Genomic DNA, 23,497 nt, shown 5'->3' on the forward strand with positions numbered 1-23,497 from the left:
TAAAATTTCCCTCAGGCGTCCGTATGGGTTTGGATATTTTTCTTGAGCAGTACCCCTGCTTGCCATCTGGTGGCATAGGTTGGCTCCAAGTCCATTGTCTTTATCGTGCGCGCTAGAAAGGACACACAACCGGGTGTGCGGACATCAGTTATTTTCTTTCCACGGCAGCCAGTGCTGATCCGAAGAAGACCTATCACTCAGTTGTTTTTTGACTGAACTTTTCTTTGATTTTTGTCATAGCTTTTTTGAGTGTTGATAATCCTGGTGCGTTAAGGGATGTCTTTGAATGAGACCGGATTCAAGCCCTGCGGATCCTGTTATCCAGCGATGTTCGTGATGGATCCAAGCCTTGTGTGCTTGCTATGTCTAGAGCGCGACCACGACCCAAAGTCGTGCTCTGAGTGCCGCGCCATGTATCCCAGGACTTTGAGGAAGCAGCTCCTAAAACTTGTAGCATTCCGGCACTCACCTCTGCCTTGCTCCCGATCTCAGTCAAGACGAAGGTTCTGAGAATGGTCACGGAGCCCCCATTGATCTTCGTCCCATTGTAAGTCCTTGGGGCAATCAAGTAAGAGTCACACAAAGTTAAAGAAGATCAAGTGTTCTTCAAATTCACCCCGTCCATCTGCCGACGAGATGGTCTACAGGGGGCCTCTGTCCTTGGAGCCTGCAGCTGGGTTAGCGCCAAGCTTCCCCAAGTTTCTGGGAGCTATAGCGACCCCTTCCCAATTGAGGGAATTTTATGAGGCATGTGCTGCATATTTGGGCAGTCTGACTCTGCTTGAGCTCCTTTGGGGCCTATGGAATTGGCAGTGGCCCTCTTGGTTTCTGGGTCCGCAGCATCGGCACCAGGAGCCATCTATGGATCTGTTCAGGGATTCGAACCACGGTCTGTCGTACCACCTTGACCATCCACGACTCTGGTTCTGACATCCACGATCCCAACAACGCCCGTGCTTCCGGGTAGCATCAACCCCATCCTTATTGCCAACTCTGACGTGGAGCTGGATCAGCGTTGCACGACGCCGGCTTAGACTTTGTCAGGGGCCTTACCCCCTATGTCAGATCCGGACCCTTACTCTTATGGGTTGGGGTAGGGTGAGGGATGGGAGCGGTCACAGGACCCCTTTGAATCACAGCTACTAGTACCTGAGGATTGGTGGTTGGACCTGGATGAGGCCATGGGTCTGGGCACTTCCCCTGACTGCCATGCTCTCTCCCCCTACCGTGGCAATTAAGGAGGAAGTGTCCTATTCAGTGGTGGTGCGTAGGGTGGCTAAGGTAGTCGAGCTGCCCTCGTGGCAGTCAGGACTAACCTCCTTACAGAGGTGATTCAGCCTGGAGCTTCCTCCTCTGATCCCCTTTTGCCCTTTAATGATGTGCTGCTGGGTACCTGGTCCAAACTCAGCAAAGGGGCTCCTCTAAACCGTACTATCACCAGCTGTCATGGATCTGCTCCTAATGACTCGGCGTTCCTGAAGCAACACCTAACCCCTTGTTATCCAAGCCTCTACGCCCTAGAGCGCATTCCCTTCCACACACCTGGATAGAGAATTGAGGAGGCTGGACCAACTTGGCAAGAAAATATGTTCTCTTCCTCCTCTTCCTGGCATTGCGGTCTGTGAACACCGCATGTCCTTTAGGCCATTATCCCCATATTTTATGGGTCCTGGAGGAGGCCCAGGCCATTCTTTCCCAAGCTGTTGCTGATGGGAGAGACACAGCGAAATTCACATTCAGATGTGGCCTCGAAACAACCAACTCACTTGACAGAGCAGTTGCATCGATGGAGGCCTTGAGGCACCACACCTGGTAGAGGACTAGCTTTTGGGGGTTGTCCAATCTACCCTTTTGGACATGCCCTTTGATGACATCCGTCTCTTTGGAGACAAAGCAGACTCAGCACTTGTGCGCTTCAAGGATTCTTGTGCTACGGCCAGATCCTTGGGCCTTTGTAGCTGCCCTTTGCACCCTTCAGTACACTTTTCGTGGCCATGGAAGGGGTGTCTCATCATGTCCGCCCCATCCAGCCACTTTGCCACCCATGCTGCCCTGCCTCTTGATGGCCAGGGATATGAGATCCTCTGTCCTTGTGGATCAGGGAGACCGCAGTCTGACCAGTCCACCACTCCCCCTCTTCAGTGACCTCCAAACCTTCTTAGTCTGGCGCTTCCCCACCAGGAGTCAGTTGAGGACAGAATTCACCATCACCTGGCCCACTGGCAGTCCACTACATCAGACAGGTGGGTTTTGCAGACAGTCCAAAGTGGCAACTCCCTCCCCTCCATGACTACCCCTCCATCCATACCACCATCCTGTGATCGGATGATGGAGGATCACTTGGCACTGATCCGCAAGGAGGTTACGGCTGTCTTAGCCAAGGGAGCCATAGAGAGGGTACCTGTGGCAGAAGTAGGTTCTGGTTGTTATTCCTGCCACTTTTTTGTGCCCAAAAAGGATTGGCCTGGTTTGTAGTGGATACCAGAGGTACTTACACCTTATACCAGGTCCAGTGATCCACCTTAGCGAAATGTAGGCAATGACTAGCAGCTTAGGCCGTCTAGAGGTAGTTGTGGCAGAGCAGCCAAGGCTGAACTAGGAGTCAAGCAAAGCTCTTGCAATACCACTATAGTCACACAGTACTTATACACAATAAAAGACAATACTCAGTGTTACCAAAAATAAAGGTACTTTATTTTAGTGACACAGGGCCAAAAATATTTCAGAGGCAATACTCCTTCTGGAGGTAAGTATTATACACAAAATATACACTTGTAACCAAAATCAGGTAAGTAAACATTCATAGAATAGTGCAAACAGTGAAAAACATAATAGATTGCAATGGGCCTAGGGGCAACACAAACCATATACTAAAATAGTGGAATGCGAATGTCGGTTCCCCCCAGGCAAGTGTAGTGTAGAGGGGCACTCGGAATGTAAGAAAACACCAAAGGTGAGTAAAATACCCCGCCACAGAGCCCAGGAAAACAGGAGTTAGGTAAAGCAAGTTTCCTCAGAACACACTAGAAGTGGTAAAGGATTATGCCAAAACCAAGCAAGACTGCAAGACACCAACAATGGATTCCTGGACCTGAAGACCTGTCGAGAGAGGAGACCAAGTGCAGAAGTTGATGAGTCCAGGAAGAACAGGAGCCCCCGCTGACCGGGATGATGCAAAAGTGGATCCTCCGGTTGGAAGAAAAGAGCAGAAATGCACCAAAGAAGATAGCTGCGGGTTCCTGCTTGGTGCAGGAGATGTCCCACGTCGAGTCGTTGGATGCAGGCTGGTTTTCGTCGTTGGATTCCGCCAACAAACCTCTTCTCACACAAATGTCACGGTTGGCGGGAAAAGGTGCTATCTGGGTCAGTGAGGGACCTGGGTGCCTCAACTCGAACTGAGGAGACAGAGGGGATTCTCAGCACTTTAGAGTGCCCTCAGAAGACTAGGCAGCACCCACAGGAGTCCGAGAACACTGGGACAAAAGAGTTGTAGAATGCAGTCGTCGCAGCACTACACCAAAGGATCTCACGCCGCCAGAGAACAACTCAGGGAGCTGAGCATTGCAGGATAGAGTGGTGGGGACCTGGGCTACACTGTGTACGAGGGACTTTTGGAAGAGGTGCACAGAACCCCAAGGAGCTGCAGAACACGTGGTGCACAGGGGTAATGTCTGGCATGGGGAGGCAAGCTCTTACCTCCACCAAACTTGGATAGCTGGACCTTTGGACAGTCCGGATCACTTCGGTCCCCCACTTGTGTTCCAGGGATCACACTCATCGACAGGAGGGGAGTCCCAGAATACTGGTAGTTGTTGCACAGAGGTGATTGCTGAATCAGGGAAGTGACTGTCAAACCACAGGAGATTCCTTTGGTCCTCTGGTGCAGAATGAAAACAGGCAGTCCTCAGAGCGTGCACAACCCGGAAACTGTTGCAGTTGCTGGCTGGAGCTGAAGTTGCAGGGTCACAATAGCCTTCTTGGATACTTTGTTGCAGTTACAGAGTTCCTGGAGCAGTCTGCGGTTGATCCGACGGTCAGAAGCTGAGCAGAGGATGCAGAGGAGCCCTGGTGGAGTATTGCAAACCGAATCTGAGTAAACACCCAGAGGAGATACCCTAAATAGCCCTGAAAGGGGAATTGGCTACCTAACCAGGTATGCAGCTATCAGGAGGGGTCTCTGACATCGCCTGCTGGCACTGACCACTCAAATGCTCCCAGAGGGTCCTTACACCTTGGAATTCAAGATGGTTAATGCCAGGGACACTCTGGAGGAGCTCTGGGCACTACCCCTTGGGTGGTGATGGACAGGGGAGTGGTCCCTCCCCTTTCCTTTGTCGAGTTTCGCACCAGAGCAGGGACTGGGGGGGTCCCTGAACCGGTGTAGACTGTATTATACAAGGAGGGTACCGTTTGTGCCCTTCAAAGCATTTCCAGAGGCTTTGGGAGGATACCTCTCCCATGCCTGTAACACCTATTTTCAATGGGAGACGCCGTAACACCCATTTCCTAAAGGAACTGCATTGTTCTGCCTTTCCTGGGATTCAGCTGCTCAATCCCCAGGAGGGAAGAAACCTGTCTGTGAGGTGGCAGCAGCTGGGGCTGCAGTGAGAACCTCAGAGAGCTGGTTTGGCAGTACTGGGGGTCCATGGTGGAGCCCCCACGGTGCATGGAATTGACCCCCCCAATACCAGAAATGGAATTGGGGTACAATTTCTCAATCGTAGACACCTCACATGGCCATATTCGGGGTTACCATTGTGAAGCTGCATATATGTATTGACCTATATGTAGTGCACGCTTATAATGGTGTCCCTGCACTCACGAAGTCTGGGAAATTGGTCCTGGACAATGTGGGGGCACCTTTGCTAGTGCAAGGGTGCCCTCACACACAGTAACTTTGCACCTAGCTTTCAGTAACTGAAGGTTAGACATATAGGTGACTTATAACCTGATGCAGTGAAAATGACTGTGAAAGTGTGTGCACGGAGTGTTTGTATGAGCTCCTTGTGGGTGGCAAAAGAAATGCTGCAGCCCATAAGGATCTCCTGGAACCCCAATGCCCTGGGTACCTAGGTACCATACACTACAGTGACTTATAAGGGGTGATCCAGTGTGCCAATCTGAATTGGAATATGGGGTCACTCGACTATAGTGACACATTTGTAAACAGAGAGAGCATAAGCACTGGAGTTCTGGTTAACAGAACTCCAGTGACACAGTCAGGCATACTTACAACACATATATGCCACAAACTATGAGCACTGGGGTCCTGACTAGCATGATCACAGTGAGACAGTACAAACACACTGACAAACTGGAAAAAAAATGGGTGTAACCATGCTAGAAGAAAGCCACCTTCCTACAATCCTAGACCTTCAGTCCCTCAATCTTGTCCTCAAAAAGAAGCTCAAAATGCTCACTCTGGCTCAGCTCTTATCTGCCCTGGACCCAGGAGACTTGATGGTAGTGTTGGACTTGCAGGATGCTTATTTTCACATCCCCTTCTTGCCTGCCCATAGGCATTACTTGCGGTTCATGGTTGGTCATGAGCACTGTCAGTTTACCGTGCTTACCGTCGGCCTTACCACCGTCCATTGAGTGTTCACCTAGGTGATAACGGTGGTCACAGCTCATCTACGTAAGTCAAGTGTTTCAGTCTTCCCCTACAGCGAAGATGAGCTGTTGAATGCGGGCTCTTCCAGGGCTATCGTCTCCCTCTGCCACCTCTATCAGATGGACAAGTTACTTACTTTCGGTAACGCCTTATCTGGTAAAGACATATTCTAGTTGCAGATTCCTTACTGGACTACCCATCCTCCCCGCTCTGCGAAATGACTTCTAGGGACAGGGACTCCCTTTTAGGGCCTTTTTTTCTGACACACTAGTGGCCAGTGTTCTTCATGGCTCCGCGCATCTGGCGTGGAAAGTCGTGAAAAGAAACCGATGTCATCGGGATGGTGCCTATATAGGACCCTCAATGTCATGTCCGGTGCGCACGATGCTGACGACGGATGCAGAGCTGATCAACGCCACCTGATGACGCGCAGGGTTACTGCTCAAGAAATATCTCCTGATCCAGACTGATGCCTGGGGGAAATTCTAAGGTAAGGATTCTGCAACTAGAATATGTCTCTACCAGATAAGGCATTACCAAAGGTAAGTAATTTGTTCTTCAGTGTTTATTCCAAATATTAACACAATGTACTTTGTAACGCTTAGAGGCTACTCTAGAATTGTCCAACTCGGGTCTGCAGGTTAAGCACCATTTACATTTTTCAGAATAACACCCCCCCCCAAAGGATTTTACATTCATAGTGTATAATGTCAGTTTCTGTGGATATCTTGGAACCTCACCCCACCAGAATCTCAGTTAAACGCCAGTGGAATCAATGTTTGCTTTCACATTCATTTCTGTGTTATGCATTATCTGAAACATTCCACAATCTAAATACATTTCTATTCCAGTTTGTCATTAAATACAGTTATAGCTGAAGACTGGACATATTTTACCCGCATAGAAACCGATTTACTTTTTGTAAACAACCTTGTTTTTGTGTTTTAATCGACATATTGTGTGAACTTTTTACTTTTTTTTTATTTTTTAATACACATGTATGTTTAAAATAGATTTACCTTTTAAAATTATTCGTTTTGTCATGTATTCAATCCTTGTTTTTACTAGATTCCATTCTTTGATGATGTTGGTGCAAACACTCTGCAGTATTTTGATACACTATTCCAAAGAGATAATCTTCAGAAATCACAGTTTTTCAAAGGCTTGCCAAAAGTTCTACCAAAACTACCGAAGGTTTGTCTTTTCTAATACAAATACTAAGAGACTGTACAATAAGTTTAAAAACCAAGCATGTTCAGTGGTCCTTATTGTATGTAGACTTTAATGGTTTGCAGTGAGCCTCTTTGTTAACCATGCAAAAATCCTGTAAAAGATAAATGGGCTTCAAAGCCTGCCCTAAAAATAATGCACTCTGCAAATTCCTGGGGAAAGCAGTTTTAACATGTCTGAAGCTCTTGTATGTGCTTTTGTAAAATATTATTTTGGATACATTTTTCTTCACAGATAGATGGCTTGGAAATCAGATCAGTATTGAAGACCATAAAATTGCTTAGCTAAAAATGTTAATAATTAGGGAGGTACCTGAGATGCCTCTGCATACCAACATTTAATTGCTGAATATACATATGCATGTGTTTTTATTTGAGTGTCATGTACCATGTTGTACCTTAATTTATTCCGCTTAGGAACCACCAGAGGAAATGTGTAGGATTGATTGCCACAAAACTCTCGGTTTTTCAGTTCACCATTTGTGTTTTTTGTCAGAGATGCCTCTTTTTGTTCCCTAGAATAAGAGATTTGAGAGAGACTTTATGGCAAAGAAGCCAGAAACAATACTCTTCAATATATATATGGTTGGGAAATTCCAGAAAAAATCAAATTGCATACTGAAAATCTGTGTATGTAGCCAGCAGTCCTAGTGGAAACAGAACCATACAGCATGAGTGCTGAATGGCAACTGACTAGCTCAAAGAATCACAAATGAAGGCTAATTGTGTTAACTGGCAATCAACTCCACAATAGCATCAATCTATAAAATTTGGGGGTGACAACATACTTACTTTTGCACTAGAATTTAAGAATGGTGGTGCGGTCATGCAGTAAAGCTGCTCTTTGATTGAGCTCCTTCCTGTCACAGCATATGTTAGCACCAATGTGGCTCCCTACAGGACTGTCAAACGTAGATGCCCAATCAGCAAGCTGGAGCTAAGCTATGAAGAATCATTTATAAAACAATGTGGTACTACAGACTTGCAGTTGACTCTTTGGGAATAGCTTATTTAGTGGAAACGTGAACAGCAAAATAACAAATTCCTTTTAATAAATACCATAGTTAACATTGATCTCTGTATACTCATTACACAGAATTTATAACAAAATAGATACAACATCGCTTCTTTTAATTTAAAAACATTCATGCTTTGGTACTATTGTAGTTCAATAACAGTCTTCTCAGTGTGTTACTTGTTTCATACATGTAAATATAAATAGTGAACTCTGACCCATCACTAATGCTTGCTGACTTATATTTTCTAGCGTGTCGTAGTGCAGCGTATTTTGCCTTCACTGACCTCAGAATTTGTCAATCCTGATATGGTGCCCTTTGTTTTGCCTAACGTTTTGCTGATTGCTGAGGAGTGCACGAAAGAGGAATATGTAAAGCTTATTCTACCTGAACTTGGACCTGTATTTAGACAGCAAGAACCCATTCAGGTATGTTTTCTAGTTGCTCTGTTTAATTTAAAATTACAGTAATGACATGCATTTGTACTATGAAAATAAAAGGAATCATGTAGGACAAACATACATGATGTGATGAGCATCTCCTGCAGATAACTCAGAAGTAAAATGACTCAGAGCATTTATCATAGCCTGATCTCTTAAAAAAAAACAGCCTTCACCCCTCACTGGCCCCTGGTGCCATCCACCACCCTCTCCATACCCAACTCTGTGAGCTTAGAGTCAGCTCATTACTTACCATTTGCTGGCTTTTTTTGACACTGCCATTTGCTTGCTTCTTATTCAATGACTTGCCTTCCTCTTCTCATGTTTGTCCCTCCCTTGGTTGTTTTTTGACTGACTTTTCAATGGCACAGAAGTCGGTGCTTCAGACATTGGTCGTGCCCACAATCAACACCGACCCCATACTGATTCCAGACTCCGAACCGGCGCCAGAACAACGTTGCCCAATAATGATTCTGACCATTATGCCTATGGGTACGAGTATGGTGAAAGTATGAAGGGGTTGCTGGACCCTTTGGAATACCAGCTAGATGACCCTGATGTGGACTTGGCTCCGGAATTGGGTGAAGCCAGTGGTCTTAACACCTCCCCTGATGCTGTCATGCTTTCTTCCCCTACCGTGGCTGTGGAGGAGGGAGCCTCTTATTCAGTGGTGGTGAGAAGAGTGGCTGAGGTCCTGGGCCTCAAGCTGCCTTTAGTGGCTGTCAGGACAAAGCTCCTGAATGAGGTGCTTCAGCCCAGGGCGTCTACATCTGAACCCCTTTTGCCCTTCATTGAAGCTCTCACTGCGGTCCTGCTGGGGACGTGGTCTAAACCCAGAACAGGGGCTCCTGTCAACGGGACAATCCCCCACTGCCATAGGTCTGCTCCTAACAACCCTAAATTTCTTACCCAACATCTGGCGCCTGAGAGTTTGGTCATCCAGGCTTTTTCCTCTTTTGTCGCATTCCCTTCCACACCCTCAGATAGGAAATCAAAGAGACTGAACCTACATTGTAAGAAGTTATTCTCTTCCTCCAGTCTGACATTGTGGTCCGTGAACACCGCATGCCCTTTGGGCCACTACTCCAATACCTTATGGGATACGGTCACACAGGTGCTGCCAGAGGGCCCAGAGGAGACCCAGGCCATTCTCTCCCAAGCTGTTGCTGACACGAGAGATGCAGCCAAGTTTACGATTCATTGTTGGGTGGACACGACCTACTCACTAGGCAGATCGGTTATGTCAGCGGTGGGTTTAAGGCACCACGCTTGGTTGAGGACATCTGCCTTTTCCCGGGATGTCCAGCAATCGCTTATGGACATGCCCTTCTATGGCACCCCTCTCTTCAGAGACAAAGTGGACTCAGCGCTTGAGCGCTTAAAGGAGTCCTGGGCTATGGTTCAGTCCCTTGGCCTTGCAGCTACTTCTTCCTCGCCCACCCTCAGTCCTCTTTTAGCCCCTTTTAAGGCTACAAAAGGGGCAACCAATGCATCCATTTATCTTCAGCTACTGTGCCACGCATTCTGCCCTGCCTCTGCATGGACGAGGATGCAGGATCCAACGTCCTTGAAGATCAGGGAGCCAGCAGTCAGCCCAGTCCACCACCCCTGCGCTGCAGCCTCCTAACGATCCTAGTCCTTTACTCAATCACGGACCAGCTGGAGGCAGGATTCGCCATCGCCTGCCCTATTAGGAATCCATCAGGGTGGGACAGGTGGGTTTGGCAAATTGTCCAAAGGAGCTACTCCCTCCCTTCCGAGACTACCTCTCCGGCCATGCCACCATCCTACGATGAAATGACAGAGGATCACTTGCCACTTCTCCGTGAGGATTTACAGATCTCTTGGCCAAGGGAGCCATAGAGAGGGTCCCTGTGCCAGAAGTAGGTCAAGGTTGTTGTTTCCGCTTCTTTCTGGTGCCCAAAAAGGACAAGGGCTTCCTCCCTCTCCTAGACCTCCAGTCCCTCAATCTCTTCCTCAGAAAGGAGAAATTAAAAATGCTCACTCTGGCTCAGGTCCTATCCGCCCTGGTTCCTGGAGACTGGATGGTAGCGTTGTGCTTGCAGGACGCCTAGTTTCACATTTCTTTCCTGCCTGCTGATAGGTGTTACTTGTGGTTTGTAGTAGGTCACGAGCACTTTCAGCGCCCCCTGGGTGTTCACAGAAGTGATGCCTGTGATCGCAGCTCATCTGCGCTGGCTAGGGGTTTCAGCCTTCCCGTACCTCGGCAAACTGGCTGTTGAAGGCGGGCTCTCTCCATGCTGTGGTTTCCCATCTCTAGACTACGGTGAACCTCCTGCATTCGCTGGCTTTCACTATAAATATGTCAAAGTCCCACCTGACTCCCTCTCAGACGCACCCCTTCATCGGAGCTGTTCTAGACACAGTGCAGTTTTGGCCTTAACCCCCCTGAGCGGCGCAGGATATTCAGGCTATGATACCGATGTTTCAGCCTCTGTCCTGGATTTTGGTGAGAATGACTGAGTCTGCTGGGCCTCATGGCCTCCTGCATCCTGCTGGTGACACATGCCAGATGGCATATGCGGCTCTGCATGGGGACCTAAATTTCCAGTGGGCGCATCATCTCTCTGAAATGGTCCAGATCTCAGAGGGAACTGCACAAGATCTGCAGTGACTTTCAAACTCCTATTAGGTCGGAGGCAGATCCCTTTCCCAACCTGATCTCAATGTAGCAACAGATGTGTCACTCCTGAAATGGGCAGCCACACAGGAGAGGCGGAGATCAGAGGTTTTTGGTCTCCTGCGGAGTCCAGGCTCCGCATCAGTCTTGGAGCTCAGGGCAATTAGGCTTGCATCGTAAGCATTCCTTCCCTCTCTCAAAGTGAAAGTGGTGCAGGTGTTCATGGACAACATCACTGCCATGTGGTACTCCAACAAGCAGGACGGGGTGGGCTTGGGGACCCTTTGTCAACAGGCCCTGCACCTCTGGATGTGGGTGGAACATCAGGAGTTCAACATCTGGCTGGCTCTTTGAATGCCAGAGCAGACAAACTCAGTTGTCAATGCATGGTCGATCACGAATGGCGTCTCCATGCGAAGGTGGTGCAAGGTCTCTTTCAGCAGTAGGGAGAGCCTTGGTTAGATCTGTTCGCCCCCTCAGAGAGCGCTCGCAATGTCAGCAGTTTTGCTTGTTGGCATTTCCAAGGCAGCACTCTCTCTTAATGAGGCTTTTCTTCTTGAGTGGAACTAAGGCCTCCTATATGCCTTTCCACCAATACCACTTCTGCCCAGAGTTCTCACGAAGATGAAGGACGACTGGGCCCAAGTAATTCTTGTGGCTCCGGCCTGGTCACGAAGAGTATGGTATCCTGGGCTACAGAGCTTGGCCATTTTTTCTCCACTCAGACTGCCTCTTCGGGAGGATCTTTTGTTGCAGCAGCAGGGAATGGTTCTTGACCTGAACTTGTCCAGTCTCCGCCTTCTTGAGTGGCGATTGAGCGGCACATTTGACAGCTTTCGACCTACCGCCCAAAGTCTGAAATGTTCTCTTGGCAGCCAGGTGTTTCTCCACCAAATTGGCATACGCCTGTCGTTAGAAAAGATTTGTGGCAAGGTGTAACAACAAGTCTATTGATCCCCTTTCTGCACCTTTGTCTGAGGTTTTTTTGTTTGTAGTTTCTCTTCCCCAGAAGGGCTCTGTTTTGGGCCCCCTTAAGGGGGTGGGGGGCTGGTTCACATCTATTTGCTATCTCTGATTTCCTTAGACTACCTGATCAACCCTTCTTGTTTACATCTCCCATTGTTGGGAGATTCCTCAAAGGTCTTACCCACATATTTCCGCCTACCCCGTTCATAATGCCCCAGTGGGATTTGAATTTGGTGCTCACTTTCCTCATGTGCTCCTTTTGCGCCGCTTCATAATTGTCCTCTTCTGCTTCTCACTTCAAAAACAGCCTTCCTTGTAGCCATCACCTCTGCAGGTAGAGTGAGTGAGCTGCAAGCTCTTTAGTCAAAACCACCCTTCATGTCTGTCCATCCTGACAAAGCAGTGCTTCATACCAGGGCTTCTTTCCTAAAGTGGTCACGCCCTTTCATATAGGCCAGTCCATCACCTTGCCTTCTTTTTATGCACCCCCACTTTCTTCTCGTAAGAGGAGAGACTCCACTGACTGGATCCAAAAAGAGCGTTGGTGTTCTACCTTAATCGTCCCAAAGACTTCTGGTAGTGAATCAACTCTTTGTTGGTTATGTGGGTGCTAAGAAAGGACGGGCAGTGCAGAAAGGACCAACTCTAGATAGTTTGTTCTCTGCATCAAAAAGTGCTATGCTTTGGCTAAGAAGCAACCTCCTGAAGGTTTGCGTGCTCATTCTACCAGAGCAACTGCAGCAACCACTGCATTGCCATGCGGAGTTCCAGTCTTGGACATCTGCCAGGTAGCAACGTGGACGTCCCTGCATACGTTCATTAAACAATACTGCATGGACAGTCAGGCCTGCAGGGATGGCTACATTGCCGTTTGGTCCTGCAGGATAAAGAAATCTTTATCAGATGGACAAGATACTTACCTTCAGTAACTAATTATCTGCTAGAAATATATTCTAGTTGTAGATTTCTTACTGATCCACCCATCCTCCGTGCTCTGCAACTGATTTCTAGGAACAGAAACTCCCCTCCCCCCCTTTTTAGGGTCCTAGTTCTGGCGCACCAGGATCATTATTCTTCATGGCTCCCCGCTTCTGGGGTGGCAAGTCATGAAAAGAACTGACCTCAACACACTGAGGTGGCACCTATATTTGTCTGCAACATCATCACAACGCCAGCGACGGCCGCGGAGTCGACTGATTCCACATGACGACACGCAAGGGTTCTGCTAAAAAATCTCTGAATCCAGTGTGACGCCTGGGGGAAATTCAAAGGTAAGGAATCTGCAATTAAAATGTCTCTACTAGATAATTTGTTACTGAAGGTAAGTAACCTGTTCGCCATGCATACTCCTGCCACGTAGTGTTTGGCTCGGACGTCTACAACTTATTTTTGTTCAAAGAACTCTTTTGAGTCACAGGGTATAGTGACTCCTCCCTTAGGCAGTCTTACGCATGAACATCAACTTCATAGTTAGATTGTTTTCTTCCGCTATCAGTTTTGGACGTGCTTTGTTGAGGCTCTGAGTCAATGCAGTGTGGCAAACTTTGTTGGCGCCTCTTGAGTTTCTCCATTTGCGATAGTTCAAAGAACAAGTTATGCCTCTGTTTCTTCCGTCATCTACACCGCAGTCGACCATTCTGCATCGAGGGTGATCTCCTTGGGCAGAGTCACGGCCCAGCCGGGCCTTCAACTTTGTTGGCCTTTGAGAATGATCACAGAGTAATAGGAAAGACACCTTTTAGATACTGTCCACAGGGCCACTTCAAGTACTTGTTGATTGACCAGCACATAGTCTACAGTCTGTGCCTTTCCCCAGACCACAACAAGGCTTCCTGCTTTGCCTGTCTTGCATTCAGGTCCCCAAGATCACCTGGAATAGTCGTGACCAGCGCCTCGCCCGATGTGCAGTTGAGCAACGAAGGAATGAGAAGATCCCTGATATCTTCAGGGAAGTCGTCCAACAGGAGGAAGGTGAAGAGAAAATAGACGCCGGCCAAGCAACGCCATTCAGCCTGAAACCAGTGTTGCTATCGGAGTCAGAAGTGCAGCTGGCTCCAATACAGTGTCACTGTGTCCATGCAGTGAATACCCGAAAAGGGCACTCACCACCCCTAAAGGGGTCAGACTATGAGCCCTGATTCCCATTCAGCCCGACCACCACTGCTTTTGAGCTATGGCTGCACTGATCTAAATCTTCATAGCCAACATTGAGCCCTTTTCCAGCACGAGTCAGCACCCTAAAAGCAAACCTTTCATGACGCTGATGACCTCTTCTGTACCTGCTATTACATAGACACGAAAGGGCACTACGGAGCCAAAGTGTGCATCAACATCAAAAACGATTTGGGCCCCAGGTTAAGCTCGACGCCGAAGCCTCCGTTGGAGTCAAACCAATCACCAATGGAGAAAACAACTTTGGAGCCGAAACATGCCTCTGGCTCATAAATGACTCTGAAAGCCAAAGCAGCCTGTGCAACTCAGTCACCCCTCAACAGTGGGCTCCGAGATTCATCAGCCTATCCTTCAAAGCCTGCAGGAGAAGCTAGACTCTTGGCAACTATGGACCCAACAATCCAGACCTATACCTGGCAAAGCCTTCTTCCCCTGATAACACCACCACGTATCACAAGGTTATTTAAAGGGCAGCTAAATTTCAGAGTTTACCTTCATTCAGTACAGCGAGAGGTAGAAATCCTCTAATACACACAGCACCTCCCAATTCTTGCCAATGCTGAATGGAATGCTAAATCCAACAAACAAAGTATTTAAAGACTCTGCAAAGGCTAGAATTATTACTCCACGGATGGGTAGAAAATACAAGCCTTCCCCTTCAGACCTGCCATACATTATTGGCCAGCTCCTGCAGGACTCACTAATGGTCCATGTTGCACCCAAAAGAGAAAATGTCCAGGGCACTGGGGATGCCCCTCCCCCAGATACAGAGAGCAACAAATATGATGCAGCAGGAAAGATAGTTGCAGCACAATCAGCAGCACATTGGGGTATTGCCAATTCAGTAGGACTTTTAGTAGGGTATAATTGTGCCCAGTGGGATAAGATGGGACAGATTATACAGCACTTACCAGACAAGTACAAACTGAGAAGAAATTGTATTAGAAGGACAGACCATCTCTAATACATCTATTAGGTGTGCCCTTAATGCGGCGGACACTGCTGCTAGTGGGACCAACTCAATTATCCTTATTATTAGACATGCGTGGCTTAGAATCTCTGGATTCAAACCAAACGTTCAACAGCATCCAAGCAACTGAGAGAAAGCATTTATTTGGCCCTCAAGTTGATCAGATGCTGGAGAAAATCAAAGAGGATACGGACACTGCCAAAGCCACAGGAGCTTTGCAATCTCCATCCCCTCAAACTAATTTTCATTGCCCACAGTTTCGCCTAGGTTCCAAAGCCACCTCCTTCGAGGCACATACAGCTTATCAATAACAGCAGCACCAAACCCAGACTACCAGGGGATACTTTAGACAGTTGTGCGCTCATGGGTTGATGTCATCTTTAGCTTCTACTGAGTCTATGTATGCGTCCCATATTTCAACCCCTTTTATCTGTACTCCCCTATCCTGCAGTACATGAAGACCCTGTGCTTCTGCTTTAGCCCATTTTAACAAATCATTCTGCCAGCGCTGTGTATCTGGTGTGGACGGTGCCTTCCACTGCATCGCTAGCAGGCGCTTAAATAATACAAACGCCAAGTCAATACACTTGTGTAGTTGCTTTCCCTTAGCTGACCTCTTGCGGACTCCCAAAAGGCAAGGTTCTGGTGTGGGTGACAGTGGATATTCCACCAGCTCAGCTGTCAGAGAGGTGATGGTGTGCCAAGAATGGAGAACCAGTGGGCATTCCCATATCATGTGGTAAAAATAAGCTTCTTTCTCCCCACATTTATGGCATTCGTGGCTATTATGAGGGAACATGCGCAATAGTCTATGTTGGGATAAATAGGTTTGATGCAAATAATAAAATTGGGTGTAGCGGAAAAATGGATTACGTGACACCATCTTGACCATGCTGAGTGCCATGCTCCATTCCGGCTGTGACAATGACTTCACAAGAACATGGTCCCAACGAGCCTGCGTGTTAATGTGTGCATCTGCGGTGTCCTCTAGCAAGTCCCTATATAACTGGGAAATGGTATATATTATAGTCCTGAGCTCGCTATCAGTGTGTTTAGTAGTAGGTTATCTGTTGGTTCGTTGTCACCATTATGCCAAATCTTGCGTGTGAATTGTCGTAATGCATTATAAGTAAAGAATCACCCTGGTCCTACATCATAGGTGAGTGCAAGTTCAGAGTATGGCATTTGGTTACCGTCTCTGAAGGTGTCACCTATTGTTCGTATGCCTAATGTGGTCCATGATTCTAGGTCACGGTGTATGCTCAGTTGTCTTATTCCCTGGATAGCCAGTAATGGGATCCTGGGAGTGTAGGGAGGAATATTTCCCCCTTTAAGGACATAGCGGTGCCAACACCGTCTAGCCACTATCAACAAGATGTTTGTGTGCCGTGGAGAATTTGTGTTGTCCTGTAGCCAGCTCAGTAAATTAGTGTGCCCCAGTGTTTCACATACTGACAAGTTCTATTTTGGGGAGGTTTTGCATCCATAATAATGACCATTTAAGTTGCGCGGCTGCATAATATATTTCATAATTTGGTGCACCTAATCCACCCTGTGAGGGCGACATGTAAGTGGTTATGAGAGCTACGTGACTATGACCACCCTTCCATATTAGATCCGTCAATAGGCTATTCAGAAGTTTAAAGAAGGAACGAGGAATGATTAGTGGAAGGGCCGTGAGGTAATAGAGGAGTCTGGGGAGCACTATCATCTGCGCAATAGCCACCCTTGGTGATAATGGTAAGGACTTCCAGAACGCCAACAAACCTTTTATGGAGCGGACCACACGTCCTAAATTGCCTTCCCTCAGATCAACTAAGTTATGGTATACATGTATACCCAGGTATTTAAATATAGAGTAGCACCAGGGTATTCCACATGCACTGGAATTAGCACGCATACGTTCTGGAATCCGTGTCAATGAAAAGACACAGGATTTTGACCAGTTCACACGTAATCCTGATATGTCTCTGAAACGTTCCAGTAACTGTATTAAGCCCGGAAGCGAAGCTGTACACTCACGCAGGTATATTAGCGCATCATCTGCATAAAGGGATACTATCTGATGTCCGGCTCCATCGAGGATGCCCCACTGCTGTGCCCGCAGTCTGAGTTGAGCTGCAAGAGGCTCCATAGCAATGGCGAACAGGAGTGGCATCAAGGGGCATCCCTGCCTAGTGCCTCGGCCTATGGGAAAGCTATCTGAAATGATCTTGCCCTTTTTGACCCTGGCTGTGGGATTGGAGTACAGGATGTCAATCCAGTTCATATACACTGGGCCAAATCCCATGAACTTCAAGGCTGCTCTTAGGAATGACCAACCAAGAGTATCAAATGGTTTTTAAAAGTCTAAGGGTCCTGTAGCCCTGTCGTAGTCTGATTCTGAGGTGGCCGAAATGAGCCGCAGTAACTTGCGGATATTCAAGAAGGTGCTCCGACCAGGTATGAATCCCGACTGGTCTTCATGTATCAGGTGGGAAATGAACCGCAATAGCCTGTTTGCTAGTATCTTGCCTAATATCTTACAATCTAGGTTCAGTTGTGATAAGGGCCTGTAAGATTGTACATCTAGCGGATCCCGGCCTGGCTTGTGCAAGACTACTATTAACGCTTCGCGTTGGGAATCCGAGAGATGTCCCTTTTTCTTGGGCCTCCTGGAGCATCTCTTGATACGGTCTGATTAACTGTGTCGCGAAAGTCTGATAATATTCTACTGGTAAGCCATCACCACCTGGTGCCTTATTATGAGCTAAGTGTTGCAGGGCTGATTTTATTTCTTCTGCATCAATGGGTCTCTCCAGTTCTTGTTGTTGCAGCGGAGATAACTGAACGAGGGGGAGTGAGCAAAAGAAGTCACTTATCCTTGCATCTGGGGGATCCGGTATCGCCCTATATAATGTGCTATAGTATTGTTTAAAAGCATCATTTATGTCTGCCAGTGCATTAACTATTGTCCTGTTGTCGAGTCTAATAGCCCCAATAGGAATGTGTGGTGTCTCACGCTTAACTAACCATGCTAATAATCTACCCGAACGGTCACCCTCTGAGGTCAGTATAGCTGTGTAGTGGCGGTAATCAAACTTACGTAGGTGCATATCCGCTTCATTCCTGCGTTTGCGTGGCTCAAGGAGGGCATCAGGTGCCGCAGTCCCTTGTGCCACTGCACACTCCACACTGCGCAAATCTGATTCTGCTTGTGTCAGTTCCTTTGATACCGTGCAACGCAATCCTCCCACCACTGACCAGCAACAACCTCTGATTACAGCTTTGTATGGATCCCACTTTATTGCTCGCTCGGCTGTCGTTCCCCCGTTTAAATCAAAGTATGTGGCTATATGCCTGGCCATTTCGGAGAAGAAGGGAGGATCCAACAGCAGTTCTGACTGCAGCCGCCATGTGGGTATACGGGTGCGTAGTCTGCCCCAGTGTTCAGTGGCCACCAGGGGACAATGGTCTGAGATGGACTTAGCCAGATAAGCCGTCTGCCGGAAAGCGCCACCTAACTCTGGCGAACTAAGCAGCAAATCAATTCGGGTGTGTAATCTTTGTACCGGAGAATAGAAAGAGTATTCCCTATCCAGGCGGTTAGTGAGACGCCACACATCCCCCAATCTCCTCTTGAATATCCACGCACCTCTGTGGTTTGTCTACTAGGAGCTCCCATTAATGGTGGGTGAGATCTGTTCATATCAATGTCTGGCACGCAGTTTAAGTCACCGCCCCATATGATGGTGGACATTGGTCTTTAAATAACGTAGGTTGGATCGACAGAAGGAATTCGCTTTGCTTTATGCTTGGGACGTATAACCCTGCTATGTTAAGTGGTTCACCGTCTAGTATACCCTCCAACAATACATATCGACCATTGATGTCCACCTTGCAGTGCTCAACTACATATGGGGCCTCCAGTGCCACCCATATCAGTACTCCTCTATCGTATGATGACGTGGTTGTACCGTGTAATTGCCCATGCCATTTATTGCCCAGAGCGCGAAGGTCCGACGCCGTGAGGTGTGTCTCTTGTAGTATTGCTATGTGTATTTTGTAACGCTTCAAGTGATTGTAAACCCTAAGGCGTTTAGTGAGAGTAGCCATGCCTCTCATATGCCATGATAATATATTGTAGGCGTCAATACCCATTGGATATAAATGTAGTGGTTAGATATCTAAGCTATGTTGCGCGTATCTTGTGTTGACTCCCCCCCTCCTTGCTGTAAATGTGATGACAACATGCAGCATGTGTGAACATAAAAACAACAAATTAAATACAAAATCGCCAGGTAACACCTAGCATATAGAGTGTATGCACAACAGGTGCAACATAGGGCAATAGTGCCTATCTTGTCTCTACGGAAACCCATAGGGTATAGTGGTGGGCATATGTGAGAGGGGCAGGATTAGAGTGAGCCTGTGGCCCCTTCCACTGATCCATTTGTCTATTCTAATTTGTCTGTATAGGTAATCATTGCATCTGTGGTTCGGCGGGGGATCTCCTGAGAAACAACGGGCAAGTTAATGTCCAGTCACTATTAGCAGAGGAGCAAGTCCTCTGCATCAGTTCTTCACACAGCCTCCCTGCTGTACTTGCAATGACTCGGCCAAGGAGTCTCTCAAATTGGTGGTCCATATATGGCAAGCCCAGTTAGGTCAGTAGAGACACACATGTGGATCAGCATTACAGGTCGTCTGCTACACGTGGGGTAAGTTCGGGGCCAAAAGCCAACAGGACGCAGACACGCTGGAGCGACCCTGCGACGAGCCCGAGTCAGTGTATGTATCCTCCCGAAGGGGAGTATAATGATTGGAGGAGAACTGGTTAGCCTCCTTCAAGGCCTGTGCTTGGCTCGCAGCTGCCTGCTCTCTCGACGGTCGTGCCGTGCCTCCCGGTTTCTTCTTGCAGCGAGGTTGAGGCATGATCCATTCTTAGTTTTGGTTGCATCTGTTAATGGGAAAACCAGTCGTTTAGCATGCACCCAAGTCCATGCGTCTTCCGTTGAAGGGAAGATGTGTGTCTTCTCCCCGTCCACTACGTGAAGATGTGCTGGGAGCAATAGTGAGTCGTTGATATTGCATTCCCCCAAGTGTTGTTTAATCTTCACAAAGGATGCACGCTTCTGCTGTACCTGATGTAGTCAGGGTATGCAGTGATGGCGGTGTTATTGAATTGCCATGGGTCTTGCAATCTGAACTGATCCCGGTCACGTAAATTAAGGAACTGTGCAATCAGAGGGCGAGCTGGAGCCCTCGGTCATGGCGGTCTACCTGGGATAAAATGGGCACGTTCGACCACAAAGTAGGGTGATGTTTGGTCTGTCATCACCTTGTCCCTCATCCACCGCTCCAAAAATTCTTCCACATTGGGTAGTTCTGCCTGCTCCGGAAACCTTACAAAACGAATATTGTTCCTCCGTGACCTATCCTCTGCTCTACGTTTCAGTATCATTACTTCTGCTTTCAGGCTATGCAGTTGACTTTGCAGTGCATTGACGTCTGGTTGGACCGCTGCAATTGAGGCTTCATTGGTTAACACTCTGTCTGCCAGTTTGCGTTGATCTGCTCTCAAGAGATTTACCTCAAGCGCCAACGAGTCAATCTCGCTTTCCAGGGTTGTTGTAGTATCCAATATAGCTTGTAAGTGTTTGTCAAATTGAGAGGAGTGGGATCGCAGCGTTACGTTCAGTTGCTGGAGAGATGCTGTTTGGTCAGCAGTTGCGGGTTTAGCATGTAGCATATCCTCTGGGGTGGTCACTGATGGTCGCGCTTGCTTTGGCTTGACTATGGTGGTGAGTGATCGTGTTGCTGGTCTCTTACGTTTGTTTCCTCCACCTGCGCCGTCCACTCGCGCCTCTTTATACTCGTGCTGTTCTGTCCATTGTTGTGAGCACTGGTGCTAGCGCTGGGGTAATGTTTTAAATGGGCTGACCGGCGGTAATTTGTGTGGGTCAACCTCTACAGATCGCGGCTGGAACTGCTTGTGTAGTACCGTTGTCAATTCATAGTATCCCCTCCCCAGGGCGTACCACAGTGTTGGTCTGTCTTCACCCCAGTGCCGTTCCCCAGCACCGTGTCAGCATTAATCAGTCCCAGGTCGGGTGGATCGCCCAAGCAATTCACTATTGCCGGTTAGTTAAATGTCCTTGTGCCATTTGTTAATATGATGCCTGTAGAGGCACCTCGCAGCACTACGTCGTTCGCTCACCTCATACCAATGCGTAATATCCATGGTATCCTGGACCCGGCCACAGGAGCCGTCGCGCTCCATGCCCCATTACAGAAGAGCACCGTCTTATTGCTGCCGTACACCGGGCAACACGGCACACCTTATATCCTTCAGGGCCTCCGTGGTCCCACAGCCGATCTTGATGCCAAGTGCACTTGAGTTCAGGAGCTCACTTCCTCCAGGGTCCAGGCCGCTGGTCGCCGCGCTCCTCCCTCGAGGGGCGCGCTGCTCCGCTAGGCCTCACAGTCTCTCCCGCGCCGCCCAGCCATTGCACTATGCGTGTGCGTGTCGATCTACTGCACGATCTTTCAAGATGCACTGCGAACCCCTACAAGGCACCAGAAGGATGCCGGCGAAGTATTATGAAGGATTATTGAACTGCCGAGAGCGGACGCACTAACGAGTGTCCACTCCGGTCGCCATCTTGGCCACGCCCCCAATTCAGCTAGCACTCGTGGTGTTCTTCTGCCACCTTCATCACCAAACAGTCCTGATCAAAACAGGCATCACCAAACAGTCCTGATCAAAACACTCAACATGACTTCCCTGTACTATCTCCAGAAACAGATAGGCATATACTCACCCCAACTCTCCACATTAGCAGAAAGCATTTGGTGATGGGTGATACACCACAAAATTCACCTTTTAGCAAAGTATTTACCAGGAGTGGACAACAACTTTGCAGACCCACTCAGCAGAATGCAGCAACAAGTCCACTAGTGTGAACTCCACCCTCAAGTCCCACTCTTGTACTTCCAACGTTGGGGTTTTCCCTAGCATAGAATTGTTTGCAATTACTGAAAGTGCAAAATGCCCAAGCTTCGCTGCCAGGTTTCCACAGTTCAAGGGAAATGCACTGTGGATGAACTGGTCAGGGATATTTTCGTACGCTTTTCCACCTCTCCCACTACTTCTGCATGTGCTCAGGAAACAGTGGCAAACCTCCCTCACATTGATTCAGATCTCCCACATGGGCCAGAGAACCATTGTTCACTAATCTCCTCAATTGCTCTGCACCGTAAGCTCCTCAGGATTCGGACCTTCTCACACAACTAAGGCATCCCAATCCAAAACAACTCAGCCTAGAGATTTGGCTACTGAAATCCTAGAGTTTGGTTACCTACATTTACCCCATGGATTAATGGATATCCTTAGGTAGACCTTAGGTTTTATTTCATTTGGACCTTGAACACATTATACTTACCTCTCCTACCTTCACCGTGTGTTTACTGGGGAGCACCAGCCTCAGACCAACATTTAGTTCACAGCCAAGCTCTTTGCTTCTGCTGTATTCTAAAAATAAAGTGCTAAGCAGAGAAATTACGCTCTGGGCACAGTCATTTTTTTAGGATTTATTGGGAAGCTGGCTGTTGCTTTTACTTTCTTGGGCTTTTTGACGTAGTTACTTTATGATCTACTGCGTCATCAAACAACGTTCCCAAAATGGACTTGCCGCCATATACTTTGTTCCAAAGTCAGCCTCGTTGAACCAGCACCCCACATTTGATGCACAGAGGTAAACAAGAGTTCGATGGCATCTGTCGCTGTAGATACGCATGTTCTGCAATAGCTCGCCATCTGGTGTTGGGCCGGAGTGTTACAAGTTGTTTTTCTTCGAAGAAGTCTTTCGAGTCACGGGACCGAGTGACTCCTGCTTTTGTCTCCATTGCGCATGGGCGTCGACTCCATCTTCGATTGTTTTTTTTCCGCCATCGGGTTCGGACGTGTTCCTGTCGCTCCGAGTTTCGGAACAGAAAAAATAGTTAATTTCGGAAGATTTTCGTCGGTATTGTTGCGTTCGGGATCGGCGTACTTACATTCAACACCGCATCGAAGATCGAAGAGCTCCGGTGCCCTTCGGGGTAGTTTTTCGATCCTCCGTCGGGGCCTGGTCGGCCCGACCGCGTGCTGAGGAACGCCGATGGAACGGACCCCTTTCCGTTTCTGCCCCAAATGCCACAATAAATACCCCTACACAGACCAACACTTGGTCTGCAACCTGTGCCTGTCACCTGAGCACAGCGAAGACACCTGCGAGGCCTGTCGTGCGTTCCGGTCCCGAAAAACACTCCGAGACCGTCGAGCCAGAAGACTTCAAATGGCGTCCGCACCGACAGCCCGACGGGAGTTCGAGGAACAGGAAGAGGAAGGTACCTTCTCGATCCAAGACTCAGACTCCGAAGGATTCGACGATACACAAACCGTGAGTAAGACGTCGAAAACCACACA

General features: G+C 48.1%; 1 protein-coding gene across 2 annotated transcripts in view; it reads left to right on the forward strand.

Annotated features, from left to right (window-relative positions):
* Positions 1–23,497, forward strand: part of SCYL2 (SCY1 like pseudokinase 2) — a 349,357-nt gene that overhangs the window by 147,755 nt on the left and 178,105 nt on the right. For both annotated transcript variants that reach the window (XM_069229600.1, XM_069229599.1), the window contains 2 exons: positions 6,683–6,808; positions 8,111–8,287. In XM_069229600.1, the coding sequence (XP_069085701.1) occupies positions 6,683–6,808; positions 8,111–8,287 (303 nt within the window). The remainder of the gene's footprint in view (positions 1–6,682; positions 6,809–8,110; positions 8,288–23,497) is intronic.

The sequence above is a fragment of the Pleurodeles waltl genome, chromosome 4_1 (genome assembly GCF_031143425.1).
Source record: "Pleurodeles waltl isolate 20211129_DDA chromosome 4_1, aPleWal1.hap1.20221129, whole genome shotgun sequence".
Classification (NCBI taxonomy): domain Eukaryota; kingdom Metazoa; phylum Chordata; class Amphibia; order Caudata; family Salamandridae; genus Pleurodeles; species Pleurodeles waltl.